The sequence below is a fragment of the Panthera tigris genome, chromosome C2 (assembly GCF_018350195.1).
Source record: "Panthera tigris isolate Pti1 chromosome C2, P.tigris_Pti1_mat1.1, whole genome shotgun sequence".
Taxonomy (NCBI): Eukaryota; Metazoa; Chordata; class Mammalia; order Carnivora; family Felidae; genus Panthera; species Panthera tigris.
In genome coordinates, this window is record NC_056668.1 from 49,542,501 (window position 1) to 49,561,171 (window position 18,671).

An 18,671-nucleotide genomic window follows, 5' to 3' on the forward strand; every position below is an offset into this window, starting at 1 on the left:
TCACTTCCTCTGTGGATGTCTTGAACCCCTCAAAGTCATTGATGAGGGTTGGAATCAATTTCTTCCAAATTCTGTCATGTTTATATTTTGACCTCTTCTTAATGGCATCTAGAATGGTGAACCCTTTCCAGGATTTCAATTTACTTTGACCAGATCCATCAGAGGAATTACTATCTATGGCACCTCTAGCCTTGCAAAATGTATTTCTTAAATAATAAAACTTGAAAGTCAAAATTATTCCTTGATTCATGGGCTGCAGCATGGATGTTGTGTTAACTTCTGGATAACTTGCTGCAGTTTCTTTGTCAGCAGTTGCTGATTTATCTTTTATGTTATGGAGTCAGCTTCTTTCTTTAAACCTCATGAACCAACCTCTGCGAATTTCAAACTTTTCTTCTTCATCTTCTTTACCTCTTTCAGCCTTCACAGAATTGTAGAGGGGGCCTTGTTCTGGATTAGCTTTTGGCTTAAAGGAATGTTGTGGCTGGTTAGATCTTCTCTCCAGACCACTAAAACTTTCTTCATATCAGCAATAAGACTGCTTCACTTTCCTATTATTCATGTGTTCACTGGGTTAGCACTTTTAATTTCCTTCAAGAACTTTTCCTTTGCTTTCACAACTTGGCTGTTTGTCACAGAGGCCTAGCTTTCAGTCTGTCTAGGCTTTCAACGTGACTTTCTCATTAAGCAAAATCATTTCTGGCTTTTGATTTAAAATGAGAGATGTGTGACTCTTCTTTTCACTTGAATAATTAGAGGTCATTGTAGGGTTATTAAGTGGCCTAATTTCAATATTATTGTGTCTCAGGGAATATGGAGGCCTGAGGAGAAGGAGAGAGACAGGGAGGAGGGGGAGGTTGGGGAACAACCAGTGGGTGAACAGTCAGAGCACACACTTACCAGTTAAGTTCACTGTCTTATAGGGACACAGTTTGGGGGGGCCCCAAAACAATTACAATAGTAACATCACAGATCAGCATAACAAATATAATAACAATGAAAAAGTTTGAAATAGTGTGAGAATTACCAAAATGTGACATGGAGACATAAAGTGAGCAAATGCTGTTGCAAAAATGGACCGACAGACCTGCTTGGTGCGGGGTTGGCACCAACCTTTAACTCGTAAGAACCATGGTCTCTGCAAGCACAATAAAGTGAGCACAATAAGGTAAGATATGCCTTACTAAAAGCCATACAATAAAATATTGAAAATTTAACATAAAAACAAAGCTTCTGTGTGTATATGAACATACACACACACACACACACACACACACACACACACACACACACGGGCTGAGCAACAAAGTAAAACAATTGCAACTTAGATAACAAGCCGGGAGCTAGTCTTCCTCACACATAAAGAACTTAGAAGAATCAGGAAGAAAAGACCAACAACAAAATAGAAATTTGGGCAAAGGACATAAACAATTTTCAGATAAAGAAATGTAGTTGGCTCTAATATGTATGAAAGGATGCGCATAGTCATTTCCACTGGCAAAAATGCAAATGAAAATTATATGGTGATAGTGTCTTTTTCTTACCCAAGAGCAAATAATCCAGAAATTTTTACATATACTTTGTTGATATAGTTCTGGGGAAATAAGGAGTTTCTTCATATATTACTTGGGAAGTACAAAATACAACAATATTTATAGAGGGCAATGTGGCAGCATCTATTAAATGGCCCTATAGATACATTGTACAGATAACCTGCTTATGTTCAAAATACTGTATTATATTTCACTCTTATTTGGATCCCGAGAAACTTAACAGAAGACCATGGGGGAAGGGAAGGGAAAAAAATAAGTTAGAGAGGGAGGGAGCCAAACCATAAGAGACTCTTGAAAACTGAGAACAAACTGAGGGTTGATGGGGGGTGGGAGGGAGGGGAGGGTGGGTGATGGGCATTGAGGAGGGCACATGTTGGGATGAGCTCTGGGTGTTGTATGGAAAGCAATTTGACAACAAATTTCATATTTAAAAAAACCCAAAAAACAAAAACAAAATACTGTATTATAAGGCTATGCATTATTTCTTTGTAAAAAGCAAAAGATTCAAAACAATGCAAAGGTACTTAAATAGGTACCTGATTAAATAAATGCTGGTACATGTGTGTGATGGAATACTACACAGTGTGCAAAAAGAATGAGGTAGCTTGCTAAATATTCATATTTATAAATGTGCATTTACATTTTATACATTCATAATGTCTAAAATACTGTGCTAAATTTTTAAAAAGGGAAGGTACAAAACAATGTGGATAGTGTGCTTCTGTTTTTTTTAAGAAGGAGGAAACAATAAGAATTCATTACTTTAGCTTTAAACATATATACCCTGGGAGGATGCAGTAACAAGTGAGATCACCTCTGGCAGATTCGAATATGTGTGTGGAATGGTGTGGACAAGGGCAATCATGGGAGGGAGACTTTTCACTATATACCTTTTATTCTGTTTGGATTTTTGAAACTTATGAAAGTATAATCCCTCTAAAATTTGATGGTACTATTATAATCAGAAATTGATCTGTTTAAATTTTCTGATCTAGGTCACTCTTGGCATATTTGTTGAGTTAGCTTATGCTCTTATTAAATATCTGTTACATGGCATGATTTGGTTAGCTCTTAATACTGCAGAAATTAATTTATAATTTTCAGCGGGCTGGTAATTTCCAGTAATATCCTGTTTTCACATTCCCTAAATTATAGCTGCGACAAAGATCCTCAGACCACTGTCATCGAAAATGGCAGAAGCCAGCAAGGCCGGTTTTCCTTTGAAGTGTTCCGATTTGTGAAACACAAGAATCAGAAAATGTCCACCGTCTTCCTGCACTGTGTTACCAAGCTCTGCAGAGCTGATGACTGCCCCTTCCTTATGCCAGTATGTTTTTAGCAACTTTATTCTAAATTGTCAAATTGATCTAAGCTGAAGGGTTATCAAGTGTTAGGAACTAATTTCTATATGGAAAACGGATATGCATTGGGTCAGTTTGAAGTAGGATTTATTTACTTATTCATCCAGTAAAGATCTATTGAATGCCTATTTTGGGTCAGTTTGAAGTAGGATTTATTTATTTATTCATCCAGTAAAGATCTATTGAATGCCTACTTTGTGCCACACATAATACTGGGAATACAGCCATGTGTGCATGATTTTCTGAACTCATTTAGCTTATCTTTGAGGACCAGGAGACAGTAATGGAAGAAAATAAGACAAAAATGTTATGGTGCAAAAGCAGATTGTACATATAGGTTGTAGTAGGAGACAGTATTTGCCTTTGTGAGAGAGATAGAACAGGACAGATTGGGAAGTCTGATGGAAGATATAAAACCCAAAGTGTGATTTGAAGATGGATGAATCACAAAGGGGCAAAATCAAGAGTGAGAGACCCTCCATGCCAAAGATTGACCAAAGTCACAGACATATAAGACAGAGTAATCAGGGAACTACCAGGCCTTCAGTAAAGTCATGGAGCAGAATAGAGGATGATTGGAAAACCTGGGAAGGTGCACAGGGCTGGCACTGGAAAGGTAGATTTGGCCCTGATGGCCAGAAATCCCTTGGATTACAAGTTAGAAGTTCTAAAAGGTGAGGATCTTAATTGCATACAGTCATCATTAAAATACAGATCCATTTACTAGTGAATAAAAAAAAAAATCTATTTCTGGCAGGCCCCCTGAGGTCACATCAATATTAACCTGAAAAAATGCAAGCACATTTTTTATTTGAAATAGCTTTAATATGTTTTTATTTATGCTCAAATTCAGGCATTTCTTCACAATTGATTGCTTTCATCCTAACTAGCAATATCAGATGGGGTTAAATGGAGGATCCACATTATCTTGTGTCTGTGCTGACCAACAATTCAGGAAAAGATTTATTAAAGGCTTGAGAGATATAAAAGTACAAAACTTTGATAAACACAGCTCTTTTTCAGGAGAACCATTGAGCTATGTAAATTAATGAGGCAAAGCACAATTATAACGGGAGGAAATAAGAAATGTGGCCCAAGCCAGAAAAAGAAACACTGTAGCAGTTATATGCAAAGTAATTAAATAAATGCACAGAAGTAAATGAATAAAATTAAACATGTGGTATCTCTTCTAAAAGAATCTGCTTTCCAAATGGCCATAAAGAACCAATTTTGTGCCGGTGTGGAATTTCATTTGTTTTCATTAACACCTCAGATTTGCGGCCACAGAGAAAGGAGGGACGCAGGGAGGAGGACCACTTGGAGCCCCCAGAGCACGTCTGGAAATGCAGTCCTCTCTGCTGGTCCCATCATTACTCGGAGTGGTAAGAACGCTCCTCCTTTTGTGTATAATAATAGACTGTTCCAAAATGGCTTATTACTTGGCTTCTAAGGAGAACTCAGAGTGGTTTCTAAACAGCACTAATTAACTGTGAAATAAGATAAACTGCTAAGCAACTTCAATTTCACAGTAGTTTCCTGTTTACTCAACTTTCACACAAAGGGCAATATTGGCTTTACAATATTGGCCTTTTTACACATGCGCATGCACGCGTTAGTGCGCGCACACACACACACACACACACACACACACACACACACACAAGTATACAAGTATACGATGCTGGACATTTTTCATTCTCCCTACCCCTGAAGACTGGCCTGCGTGAATTGCACTCATCTGCTGTTTTGCCATCCGGTCTTTGGTTGGGCTTGGCCAGTAGGTAGTGCTATCAGCGGATGGAAGTGTCCACATAACTCCTCCCAGCCAACTTTTCTACAGAACTAGAAACCCTCCCTTTAACCCATAAGCCAGGGAACTTCTTGACTTTCTCTTGTGAATTCCCTACATCTGTATAAATAGTCCCATTAATCTTTTCTTAAAATGCCCAATTTTAGTACCATTTGTTTCTTCCCAGATCCTGAATATTACATATCCCTTCTAGTGCACTCTGCCATGGTCATGAATCTAATAGCCACAACTGTTTATACACATATATTCTCATGTATACAAGTATTTGTGTACACACTCTCCAGAGGAATACTGCTTTAAGTCCGCGTGAACCCAGGGACATTTGGAATCAATTGGATAAAACAGGCATGCAGTGTAAACAACACAAACTTAAGTCAGAAGAACTGGTTCTAGCTCCAGCTTTTGTCTAAACAAGCTATGTGATGTGGGATTGTATGCCATTTCTTGGGGCAAGTGTTTTTTCGTCTTTAAAATGAGGGGTTTGAAGAAGTTGCCTTTAAATTTCTAACTCTATAGCTCTAAATTTGTCTTTAAAAAAAGCAGAATTCTGGTTTGGATTATATTCTAATCATTGTTTCTCAATTTTATATAAGCCATAAGGCTATTACTGTATTTCAGTTAGATTATTTTTACTTTTTCTCCCATGCATCCTGTTCCACAGTGAAAAGAAAGTTTTGTGTGAAATAGGTAATTAAGGAAAATAAGGTTTCGGCCTAAAAAGTTTAGACAATTTCTTGAATTATTTACTCCTCTGGTTTGTGCAGAGCATTATTTAAAAACAAGCTAATAGGTTTTTTAAAATAATACAGAAATTTATTAAATATGAAATTTCAAACTTAGTCTGCACTCCCTGAAGTTTGGTATGTGTTTTCAATGGTTTGAAAATGACTGGTTTGTGGTTTATGAAAGTCCCAATTCTTATCTAGCTGTCAGAAATAGTTCATAGAATTACACTACATGGAAACTCAACTCTTGTTGCCAATAATTAGGAATGCTTTTGGGAAGGCACAATAAGAAATGTTTTTATTTCTATGGAACATATCTAGTGTTAGTTTTGTAGAAGAAAAAAAAATCTTGAAAGCGACATTTCTCTGCCCATGTTGAGTAAATGGCTTTTCCTCTTTATTAGCCTCCTTGCTTCCTTCTTACCTGGGCCAAAACAAATATAAATATTACAAAGTTTAAATAATTTGTTAGTGTAAGATATGTTCTTATAAAGACGAATGTTTCTAAGGCTCCCAAGTCCCAGTAAAGATTACCGAGTAGAAGTTTCTAATTCTACCATAGCTAACAGCTAGACAGGTTTGGTAGGTTTCACCTAAATCATATTCAGTTGCCCAAACTATCTATGATAAAACCTCAAAGAGTTAATGCCTTGATCACAATGTCTCTGATATCGTGTCTGGATTTCTTCTCTTCCAATTTCAACCTATTTCCACCTTAAGGATAATATTCATTTTCTCACAGAATAGTTTTGTCTTAGTCACCCTGGTCTCTTCATTGGCAAAGCCCCCAAAGGATCATGTTCAAACCTGCCAGATGCCCTTCATTCCTCTGTCACTCTCTGTAGATTTATTTTTTATAATTTTGATAAATGGTCGTAGGACGGTGCTCATTTGAGGGCAATCATGGTGGCCTCACTGTCTAGAGGGCCATATATGACCGTGTTCACATTATGATACTTACGGTATCCAAGCAAAAAATATTATTTTAAATTCTATATAAACACAGAACTCAGAAATCAAGCCATATTCATCCACAGGAAAATCCTATGTGAACTTCATGTCTAGCTTAATGACCAGGGCTACCTTCTTTTCTCAGTTTCACCTCATTTTTAACTTAGGTCAGCTAGAATTTATCTCTCTAGATCCTGTGGCGGGTTTTATATAGACAAGTCCAATTTCAGGCTTGATTTGCTCTCTTCAAAGCTCTCTGGTACTTGGGGATTTTTGCTTTGTTTACTCATTGAACCACTCCTTTCCCCTAGACAACTGACTTATGTCAGGTTTAATAAGTTGTTAAAGCACAATACTTTTGTTTTAATGAATCAGACATTCTGCTTATACTTACTTAACATTGTTAATCCTTTTGTTGGTTGATTTAGGAAAATATTCACATCTTTTCAAAGTTTAAAATCTTCAAAATTCCTGAAGTGTCCTTATTTTACATCCCCATGTGCTAAAATTATTCGGTAGGGAAATGCTTATCATGGGGAACAATTCTGGAAATTCACAAGTGCAAGCACTGGAACACAGTAGTACCTAATTGTTTTATTACATAAATTCTGATGGGGAAGTCCAAGCCACGCTATTCAACTTGTGTCATTGAGTTTTATGGGGAGTTAATAATTCATTCAAGCCTCCACATGGGACAGGCACTCTGCTAGGAACTGGGAATACCCCCAGAGAACAGGCCACAGTCTTTGCTCTCAGGTATCTTAGCATTCAAAGGTAGAGATAGACTATTAACAAACATGACACAATGGAAGGTACAAAATTTGGAGGTTCTAAATTTGAAATATATGGTCCATTTTACCACAAAGGTAGTTGAAGATTAAAAAAATAGTTTGCTTGTGCTAAGAAAGGAAAAATATTTATTCGGTGTATATCTCACACTGATATTTACTTTTTCCATTTATTTCTACTACTTATATGAGAGAAAAGCAGAGAAAAACAATTTATCTTCTACTTCTGGCTTTCAAACAGCTGTGGTATTGCTGCCCTCACTTTCTTCCTGTGGGTCCTCAGCTAGCTGTATGTTTTTTGAAGAGTCCACCAAGTTTAGTACTCCAATCTGTTTTAATTCCAGGATGTTTCTTTTAGCATATATGTATATGGTAAGACCAAATGGGTGTGAGAGAAAAAAAACAGAGTTTGTGTTGAAAAAAATCTCCTGGAAAATGTCTACCTCCCTTTTGGAGCTAGATCAAACTTCAGTAGATGGGAAATTGATGGATAGTGGAAACAGCAACCAGATACCTTTATCCACTATTGAATACAATTCCGAATAATATTCAAATATTACATGCTTTGATTTTAGTCATCTGCCAGAGGTAGGATGCTTTTGGTTTTTCAGCATCTTGGAACCTGTAGCTGGTAGGACTCATTTGACATTTTGTCTCAGGTGAAGATTTTGTCCACAGCCCAGTCCTCACGAGTGGCACCTGGGATATTTATTGTTCTTCCGGAAGTGTTGGTGGTAATGTGGGAGAGAAGGAGGATATCCTGACTTCTTTTATTAACTTCAGGATGCAGAAAATAGTAGGGGCATCCAGTCCTAGGATCACCTAACTTGGTCGCCTAACTTGGGACACATAGGAGGATGGAGCTCTCTATTCTTTAAAAAAAATTAAAAGCAAGTAAATGTGATTTATAAACAATGAATATCTTTGAAAAAGGAATTTTAGATCATTATATATTCTCTTCCATGTTTCAGTGAGGCAGCTTGTCTTGGAAAGGGAGCATGCATATATTTTGGAAGAATTGTTCACAGTTCATTCATTTTATCCATTTCCATGAGAAACAATGTCTTTATAAAGTAGTGTGGGTTGGAGATTAGGGTTTTCCTAAGGGTGTCCCTATTATGAAAATTTATGCTGCCCCCCTCCCCCCTTTTGTCCTATAGTGGTACACTGCACCATTCTAAAGAATGCTATAAATGAGAATTCTATTAATTCAGGGCATTGCACTTCAGACTCAACAGCAGAATCATCATTTATGCCAAGACTCATATGTCTTAAAAGAAATGGCATCAGATAGCTTATAAATATCACACCAGGTTCTTCCAATCAATTGTTTCAAATACTAATCTTGGAGTTTCATATAGCCTGAGTTATTCATCTTTATAACTAAAAATATTCTCCATACTTGGCTAGTTTATATGATTTTAGGAAAAGGATTCTGAAATTGAAATTTTATTTAAACATATGCTTACCTTATCACAGAGGCTGTGACAGATGGAAGTTTCTTCTTCTGTAAAATGGGGGCAGCAATAATATCTAAACCATATGGCTGTTATGAGGACAAAATGTGATGACATATGAAACAGCACTTTGTAAACTTTCTGGAATTACACACATGTTCATTGTAATAATATTTATCCTCCAAAATCAAACCGGCAACTGCACACCTTTTATGGTTCAAATAACGGACACTCACAGACACATACGCACCCAAATGTTTAAGGACAGAAATGAAATCCACTACATTGTACAGGATCAGGGGTTAATGGCTATATGATTACAAAATGGGTAACACAAGTTGGGAAGCCAGGTGAATGCATTCATTCCATCTATTATTATGTTTGCCAGGGGTGAGTAAAAAATCAACAGCTTTGATCTTTTACTTAACAGATACAAAAAAAAAACAAAACCCTACAACTCAAGCTTAGGAGTCATGTTTTCCTTTCATTTAGTTATCAAGTGCGAATTTATCTTCTTGGAACTTAAAATGATGTTTTTGCAGATTATGATGGGCAAATTGGCAATGCTTAAAATAAAGTGGCACTAAATAATGAATACTTCTCTAAAACAGAATAACAAATGGCAGGTTATAGGGCTATAAAAACTGTAATAGCTGTTAACAATTACTGCCCCCACTAACCTGACTAAAGAGATAATGATGAAGCAAAAGTTGGCAAGAAAAAATACAGTACAGTATATTTTGTGATTCTCCTTGTATGCCTGGGGCAGTGGCAGGGTGTGGGCCTGGGGAATGGATAGATAATAAAATCTTGGACACGTGAAACAGAAAATGTGAAAACAGAATTGTTTCGGAAGATTCTCATTATTGCCTTACCCATGAGGCTTGTGGGTGAAGGGAAGGGCACATGTAGGTAAAAAGTAATCACATAATTATAATAAACCTAGGTAAATATTTAAAGATACAATATTGCTTTCCTTTTTCTTTTCTCCTCCAGATGAGACTCCAACCAACAATTCACAGCTTGGTAAGATAACAAACATATATTGAAAATAAAAGTATGATTTAAAAAATTTTTAAGTATTTTTTGATGATCAGTTGCACAACTCTAAACGATGAAATATAATGAGTTCTGGTTTTACAAGTTTTTATATTTTAAATAATAGTTCACTGAGGATTTCTGGACTCATATGTGACCTGTTGGTCAATTTTTATAGCATTTTATAGATGATTTTGTTTTTGACTGCTCAGGGGATACCTGACTTCTAACCCACGTAATCCTTTGGTTGTTGGATTGAATTATAGTCAAATAGATTGTAGCATGAATCATTGTCATGCTGTTACTTTGCAAGATCGTAATGACAGATGTTTTGCAGGTATAAATTGGGATGAAGTGAGATAAATCTGACAGTGGACCTTCCCACTGTTTGTGTTGTGCTTGCAGGTTCTCCAAGGGAACCTCCCTTCCAGCTGAATGCCATCACCAGTGCACTGATATCAGGAATGGTCATCCTGGGAGTGATGAGCTTTTCCCTTCTCCTGTGCTCACTGGCCCTTCTATACAGGAAGGCACCCACCAGTCTGGTGTTGAATGGCATAAGAAACCCAGTCTTTGACTGACTTTAACAGGTCCCTTCTCTCAGGAGGACTCACTGACTATACCCTGTGTTACTGCAGTCAGTGTTTTCATCCAAATTGAATGCCAGCCAGCATTTGATATTTGTAGGTTTGATAGATTTCACAGTGTAGTTCGTCAGCATGATGATAGTGAAAGAATTTGGGTGGTATTGTTCTCGTCGCGTAAGTATGTGGTCAGCCCTATTTGTATGGCACCAATGGGTAGAATGACAACAAGCCAACCATATTCAGGACTCAGATCTTACAGGATCAGTCATATTTCATTTTATTTCAATTTTCTTTTGATAATTGGTTGTTATAGAGATAAAAGGTGGGCATAGAAAAAATATACATTTGTTGCATTTTTCCCCCTAAGCATTTATACCCAGTGTGCTGGCATTTAGATTGTTTATGTGGTCCTAAATTGAAAGTTACTTTTTTATTTGTTTTTTTTATTCCGGATAATTCCAGCTTGGGGATATGTTTTAATTGGACTGGTCGATTTGGACACCTGAGATTTAATTACTCTTTCTGTGACCTGAGTTTTTGGCCGATTTCCATGTCTGATGACATTCATTTAAAAAACAAACAAACAAACAAACTCAGGAAATGTGTCTTACCTGGAGCACCTACTTGTGTAGCAGAATGTAAAAATAGTTGTTAACCTCTAAAGGAAACCAAGTGACCCTAGGTCATTATTCATTTACATGGGAGTGGCTGTGCTCAGTTTTCTCCTGGTTCACTGAGAACGTCAGCACAAGTTCACTTTCCTCCCAGGTAAACAAGTCAGCTGCATTTGCAGCTGTGCTTCCAGCAGTGAGGCAGCTGCAGAGATCATTCTTCATTCAAGAGCCATTGCATGGGAAAACAAACCATAGTTGTGGGAGTGGACATTGTCCTCATACATAAGCATAATGTTCCCATGGGGTTTTTAGCAACCTAGTTTCCTTTTGTCCCTATGACAAAGAGTAAACAGGGTAAGTGTGTTTTGCAGAACATTGTTGAGTCTCTATGAAAAAAATGTCCCTTTCCCACAAATTTCTGATGCTAGCAAAGCAAATAATCTGGAAGAGCCCTACTTTTTAAGGTGTCTTCTTGAAAGTGTCATGATGGCCATGGAATAAACAGTATTTTCCTGTAATAGTAAACTGCAAGAAGTTGTGATCCTTTGTCAGTTTTTCAAAAAAATGTTTAAAAGCCACGTATTAAGCAGCCTCTGTTCTTACCAAAAAATCATCCTTCTCTTTGTTCAGTCTATTCACACAACTGAATAGAACAATTCAGTGACGGGCATCAAAGCCTCGCATGTGTGGGGGCACCTGGGTGGCTCAGTCAGGTGAACGTCCAACTTCGGCTCAGGTCATGATCTCGCAGTCTGTGAGTTCGAGCCCCACGTTGGGCTCTGTGCTGACAACTCAGAGCCTGGGGACTGCTTCAGATTCTGTGTCTCCCTCTCTCTCTGCCCCTCCCCCGCTTGTGTTCTGTCTCTCTCTCAAAAATAAATAAACCTTAAAAAAGTAATAATTTAAAAACCTAGCATGTGTGGCTACTACAAGTGCTATGTTAACCATAACAACTGCTGTAGAGACTAATTTCTGGGGGCGCCTGGGTGGCTCAGTCGGTTAAGCATCTGACTTCAGCTCAGGTCATGATCTCACGGTCCGTGAGTTCGAGCCCCACGTGGGGCTCTGTGCTGACAGCTCGGAGCCCAGAGCCTGTTTCAGATTCTGTGTCCCCCTCTCTCTGACCCTCCCCCATCCATGCTCTGTCTTTCTCTGTCTCAAAAATAAATAAATGTTAAAAAAAAAATTAAAAAAAAAGAGACTAATTTCTGTTCCACATTTGTGACCCATTATTCACGACTTAATTTACTATATTATATGCAAATCACTATACAATTTTAAATTTGTTTCAAATGAAGTACCTGTGCTCTAAAATTAGTAATTAAATCAATCATCAAATCAAAATACATCTTGTCTCCAATTGCCTCAACAGACCAGAAGTGTTTATATTATAATTATTAGTTATCGGATTGCCTCAACTTTCTCTTTCAAGGTATAGACACAAAGTGAAATGGGATCTGGAAAGTCTTCAGATAATTTAATCAATATGAAAAAGTCTAACACTTAAAAAAGCAATCTCCTCTTCCCTTTGTTTCTTCAAGATCACTTTGAAGTGACCATTCTGAACTTTGATCTGTGTAAAAATTTATTTTCTACTTTAAAGGGAAAACTCCTACAGAAAAAAATGTATGGACCATGCATGCTACTTATGTGACCTTGTATGTGTACATGAATAGTGCTAAAATAGTCTAGTAAATCTATTTCAGATACTTTAAGTGAATTGCTATTAATCTGAGTATTAAATCCTGTGCACAGAATACTGTCATTGAAACCAGTTTGTCAGTTTGATTTTTGTGCTTTAGGGATGGCTGCTGTTTCAGGTGTTGCCCTTTTACATTCCATATACCACTTTTAAAAACTGAATAATGGACATATCATTTTGTAAGCAACTTACATCTCACATTACTTCTTTTTGCCATCCTTTCATCATAAATGAGAGGCTCAGAGCTATAATGAGACGAACTGGGTTTGTTTTATGCAGCTTTGTTCTTCTCAACCTGCTGTTATGTGTAGTATTTAGTTACACTGAATATTTTGGTTACTATAGTGTGAAAACCTTACGAAATATGTGCAAATGTTCCTTCAGTTTTAATACCTCAAACTGTTTTTTTGCACTTCAGGGGTAAGGTCTGATGACATGTAAAAGGTGATTGTTTAATAAAATGATTGTAAATGAATATCTTTAAAATAGTCACCTGGTTTTTTTAAAGATATTTCTCTTTCCTACCCTCAACATTCTCTTCCTGCTTTCAAAAACATTAAGAAATATTGAACTTAAGCCACCTAACGCAACAGGGAAGGGCGTTGATCTCTGAAGCTAGATGAAGCTTGCTCTCTCCATATTGAGCTCCCTGGTTACGGCTCTGTCTCCATCTCAGGAGACATATCCCAGAGATCAGCTGACAGTAAAAAAGCGTTCTTTACCTTGCATGTGAACACTGACTAAAACTGAGCCTATAATTTTTAAAACTTTGAGGGGAGAGTAAGGACTGGAAGGACAAGTATTCATCTGCCCAGAGTTTCACAGGCTGTCATGACAGCTCCATCAGGGCCTGGCTGTCGTCCCTTGTTTGGGAAAGTGACACAGAGTTGAAAAGAGCTTTTCCTGACTCAGAATCTAATCTTACAGAAGTGAGTGCTACTCTGGGGCCTTGAGTGCTGGCACTTAACTTTGGGAGCATCGCAGAAATGGTGGTTCATGAAGAGACATTGTCAGCTGTGGAAAATATAAGATAGTAAACTTCTAGAAGTGAGAAAAGAGCAGGAGAAGTCCATGGGGGACAATTGTTTGTGAACATATATGAGGCATAGTTTCAGAGATTTCTAGAGAACTTGGCAGGAGAGAATTATAACATGGTGGAGAGCCTTCTATTATGACTGTGGAGGCTGTTAGGCTAGCACACATTGGCTTTCATTCCATATTTATAAGGAAAAAAGCAAGCTGATCACAGATCAATTGCTTTTGAGATGAGGTTCATCAATTATTTACAAGTGAGAGACATTTAATATAAAACAATCCAAATATGTAATTTAGAAAAGAATGTAGTTGGGTAGTAAAGAAAACAAATATCAGGGTTACCTATGGTATTAGGGCTTTCCAGAGAAAAGGAACTAATGGGCTATATGTACTGTATATGAAGAGGTGTATTTTAAGGAAGTAGTGTGCACAATTCGGGAGGCTGACAAGTCTCAAGATTTGCAGGCAGCAAGGCCCAGTGGAGCTGGAGGTGTAGTTCCAGCCTGGGTCCAGAGGCTTGAGAATGAGGAGAGCTGATGGTGTATTTCCAGTCTGAAAGCTAGCAAGCTTAAGACCCAAGAAGAGCTATTATTTCAGTTTAATTCCAAAGCCAGGAATGAACCAATGTCCCAGGTTGAAAGCAGTTAGGTTGGAAGGGATCCTCTCCTGGTCACAGGAGGTCTTTTCAGCTTTTTTGTTCTAGCCAGACTTTCAAATGACTACATGCGAATCACCCACATCAGGGAGGGCAGTCTGCTTTGCTCATTTATTCAAACGTTAGTGTCATCCAGAAACACGTCATAGACACACCCAGAATAATGTTTGACCTAATGTCTGGCAACCTGTGACCCAGTCAAGTTGACACAAAATGAACATCACAGATGGTAAACTTGTAAACACACCATCAGTATGTCTCACACTGCTGAAAACCAGAAGTCCTAACCAATCTAATAACAGTAAGGGAATGAATAAACAAAAATGTTACAACAATTTGGCAATCTACGACTGAAATGATTTTGAAACACTTAATGTCTAGAGGTAGAAACTTATGAGCAGAGAGGTCCTCTTTTATATTAGCTAACAATATGGATCAGAGAAAAGATAGGGCCACGAGTAGGTGGGCAGTGATGAACTCCTCATGCCAAATTATCATATACATCAGGAGAAACAGGGCAGGAGGAGGCTTGGCATCAAAGCACTGATGGAACCATATCCCGCAGGGCTGGCCCTGGTGCAGAGTGGGTGACGACATCAGCAGTGACAATAGGCCAGAAGCCCTGAAGAACATAAAACTGCAAAGCAGAGATATTGAGGGCAAATGCAACAAAGGAAGTGCTGGATGCTGGGAGGAGAGGCACCTTCTTAGTGGGAAGGAAGTCACTAATAGGAGACCAAAGGAGAATGTTTGGTAGATGTTACCCACATTTCTCATGATGGTGGTCCATTTCCTCCAAAGGCTCAGAGGAAGTGGAAACTGGATCAACATGTTACATTTTTGTGTTTGTGAGACTCTCTTGCCTGATTGCTTGTTGGTAAACAGCATCAGTCTCTACAAATTTGAATTAACACAGAAGAACTAAAAAAAAATAGCCTTGGTTAATGCCAGTTTTTGCTGAGATAGCAGGGAGTGAATTGGTTTGGGGCCTTCTAGACATGAGATTTGGAAATCTCTGGTCAGGAAACTTTATTTTCTTTGTGTTCTTGAAAAAATGAAATTGAGAGCTCAGATTATCTACATAGTTCAAAGCTCCAATTCCCCTTACTCAAGTATCTGGATATTTTCTGTTTTATTTAAATTGCCAACATAATTACCTCAATTTTCCGTTTCCCTTTTTACGTTGAAAAGTGAAGCGTCATCATTATATGTTTAGTGAAAGTCAATGTGGCCCAAATTTTGAGGTTAGTTTCCGTCAGGGGTATAGCTCTATTAGCATTGCCCAAAGCAGAATCCATTACTGAATAGTCCTGCTGGTTTGGCTAATCAACTAACACTGGAAGATCCTGGGAGAGTTGTGGCTTGACAATTTCATGCAACTTTGCCTCAAAGTTAAACAGGTCCTTAAGCTATTTCTCCTCTTGTATGTAGTTTGTAACTTTTTTTTTTTTACAGTAGTGAACTATTGACTAAAATGAAAAATAACTCGAGATAGAATATAGTACTTTTTAGAAATTATTTACCACTTGGGAATTGGAAATGATCTGCTCTTTAAAAACATATTGTTTTGCTAACATATATTTTGCTGTTGCCAGAATGAGATGGCAGAGAATAATGCAGAGTGCTCTCTCTGGGCACCAGGAGAGAAAGAGAACCCAGGAATCTCCCTTAAATCCTATAGGGATAAATCATGTTATTTTGGGGGGGCATCACCCTCACTCTAAAATAGAGTATTTTAGATGGCATCACCATCACACTAAAATAGAATAATAGAGAACAAAGGTGATTCACTATCTCTCATCAAAAGATTTATCAAAACTGTAATGCTTTTTTCCAGTTTGTCAATGGATACGTAATGAGAATTCCTCTCATTTCACTCTCCACCATTCTTGACTGTAGCCCTTATCCCATGATCCAAAATGGAGAAATGGCCAAAAATAGAAGCAAAGGGCATATAGCATCAGTAGTGTAAAGCAGTCTCCTGGAAGCTGCCACAGGACACTTTCTTATTCCACCGGCCAGAACTCAGTCACATAGTCACAGTACTAGCAAGGGTGCCTGGGAAATGTATCATGGGTCTCCACGTGCCCAGAGTTATCAGAGGATCTGACTTAAACCTATGTTACTCAAATAATGTCATTATTTACTCACAGTCTTAAAATATTAACTACATTGATTTATGTACAGGGATATTTATCACTGTTATTTTTAATAAAAAAAGTATTATATGTTAGTTAAGTGATCCCACATGCAGAAATCTTAGATGTATTGTGGTACTTTTCTGTGATATAAGGATATGTAGACACTGAAAATTAGTTATAAAAAACCTTTACCAAATAAGAAAATGCTATAATATGAAAAAAAAAAAACAACCAAAAACAGCGTACAGGACCATATCTATAATATGAGCTCACACAGAAAAAGACAGGAAGGAAATTGATAGAAATGTTAACTAAGGCCAGTAAGAAAAAAATAATTGGTTTTGTTACGAGTCTTCTTATGAGACTCTCTATCATGTTTTCTTTTTTAAAGCAACTATCCATGTCATTTAAACCAAAAGTAATTTTGGTTGTCTAATAATTTAAAAGTTAAGGAAAGTGAGTATATTATTGAGATAATTGCATCAATTCTCAACTTTATTTAGTTTCAGCTACTGAAAAAAAAATCTTTGTACCTAATTTAATAAGCAGACACATGAAGAAAAAAAGCCCAAAACTTTCTGAGAGATAGTGAGAATGTAACTGCCTTGCTTATGCCTAACATTTTATTCAATTGTTAATTTTAACATTTTACTCAATATGCAAATGGTCTGCAATGCACTTTAGATTATACAAAGGCAGATACCAAGCAGATTTGGGGGAACTCTGGCTTCTATTGACAGCAATGAATGAACTATCTAACTCATTGTTTTTCATTTGTGCATTTGTTTTTCCCACATCACTAGCATCCGTTGTGGTCAGCCGGGCTCACACTGAAAATGAGTTTATGCTCTGGGAAATGGTTGAAAAGCATCATCATCTTCATTATGTCAACAATGAAAATTATGTTTGTCCATGCTGTCTGGAGTTGATGGCTGGAATGTTTGAAAACAAGATCCAGGCATTTTCCCTCTCACCCTGAGGAAAAAAAAAATATCCATGCCAGTGTTATGTTTTTATTTTACAAATAATCTGTTTTCCCCTTGCCCTTTAGATCTGAGAAAAGCTGCATGTAGTGAATGCTATTTGAACATAGAGGCAATTTCCAGAATGAGTATAACGCCGCTGCTTGTCGATTCTTGAGAGAAATAGCGTATGAAAAACATACAGAAATTCTCAGGATATCCCCCTTCAGCTGAACACTACCCATATTTCGAAGTAAACAAATAACTATTCTCTATGCATTTTCACCTCACCCCATCTCCCCTTCAGAACAGTGATAATTGCTTTGTCGACACTTCATATTTCTTCCATTGCCTATTAAGTATTCCTGAGAATGGGTGGACAGAAATTCATTATAAATATAAAGCCTGAATTCCTACAGATCTGAGGAAAAAGGTTGCAGTGGCTTTCCTCCATTAACTTATTAACTCTTTAAGTTAAATTTTTTTCTCAACAGTGGATCTTTGCTCAAATGGCACCCAGTGAAACTAACTTTATACATACCCAGAGGTTTTGAAATAATGCCTTAAAGACTGTGGTTTTTCCTAAATTGTCAACTGTACTGTTCAAAAGATATCATATTTTGCCTCAACTTAAAATCAACATTTTTCTTTCTTCAGATGGGATTAAGGGAATAACAGAGCCAAGGATAGCACATAAATGTGTATCTTTTGCTCTTCAGCCTAAATTACTTCCCCCAATATCTAAACTCCTTGCTAACTCTAAATGGAAGGCAAGAAGTAAAGAATAATGTGCTATCTTAAATGTAGATAGAAGATAAGATGTTGAGACTAAATTTTAAAAACCACACCAGGATATATTCATTCCACTCTCACATTTAAATAATACTCACATTAAATAATTGTTCCAAAGGAACTGTCAAAATGAAACAGTCATAGCTTTCCCTAGCTGAGCTCTGATAACTATAAAAGTCTAATGTTCACAGTGAAGCTATGAAAATTATTAAAAAAATCATCTGCAAAACATGAGCAAAACCTTATTTCTATCTGATTATTGACAGAAAAATGAACAAGTCCAAAAATATTGTTAAGGTGAAACTTTCCAGATTATATTGATTATCAGGGCTAACCCAAGGAATCTAAACCTTGTAGGAAAAAATAGAGTTTTGTTTGTTTGTTTTGTTTTGTTTTTGTTTTTAAGTAGGCTTCACACCCAGCATGGAGCTTGAACTCATGACCCTGAGCTGAGATCAAGAGTAGGATGGTAAACCATCTGAACCACCCAGGCACCCTGA

At 37.3% G+C, this 18,671-nt stretch overlaps 1 protein-coding gene across 13 annotated transcripts in view; it reads left to right on the plus strand.

The window, feature by feature from the left end:
* The window catches only part of ZPLD1 (zona pellucida like domain containing 1), a 539,338-nt gene extending 527,740 nt beyond the window's left edge, over nucleotides 1–11,598 (plus strand). For all 13 annotated transcript variants that reach the window (XM_042999205.1, XM_042999207.1, XM_042999203.1 and 10 more), the window contains 4 exons: nucleotides 2,709–2,880; nucleotides 4,188–4,296; nucleotides 9,642–9,671; nucleotides 10,089–11,598. In XM_042999205.1, the coding sequence (XP_042855139.1) occupies nucleotides 2,709–2,880; nucleotides 4,188–4,296; nucleotides 9,642–9,671; nucleotides 10,089–10,264 (487 nt within the window). In that variant the 3' untranslated portion in view covers nucleotides 10,265–11,598. The remainder of the gene's footprint in view (nucleotides 1–2,708; nucleotides 2,881–4,187; nucleotides 4,297–9,641; nucleotides 9,672–10,088) is intronic.
* Nucleotides 11,599–18,671: the final 7,073 nt, after the last annotated feature.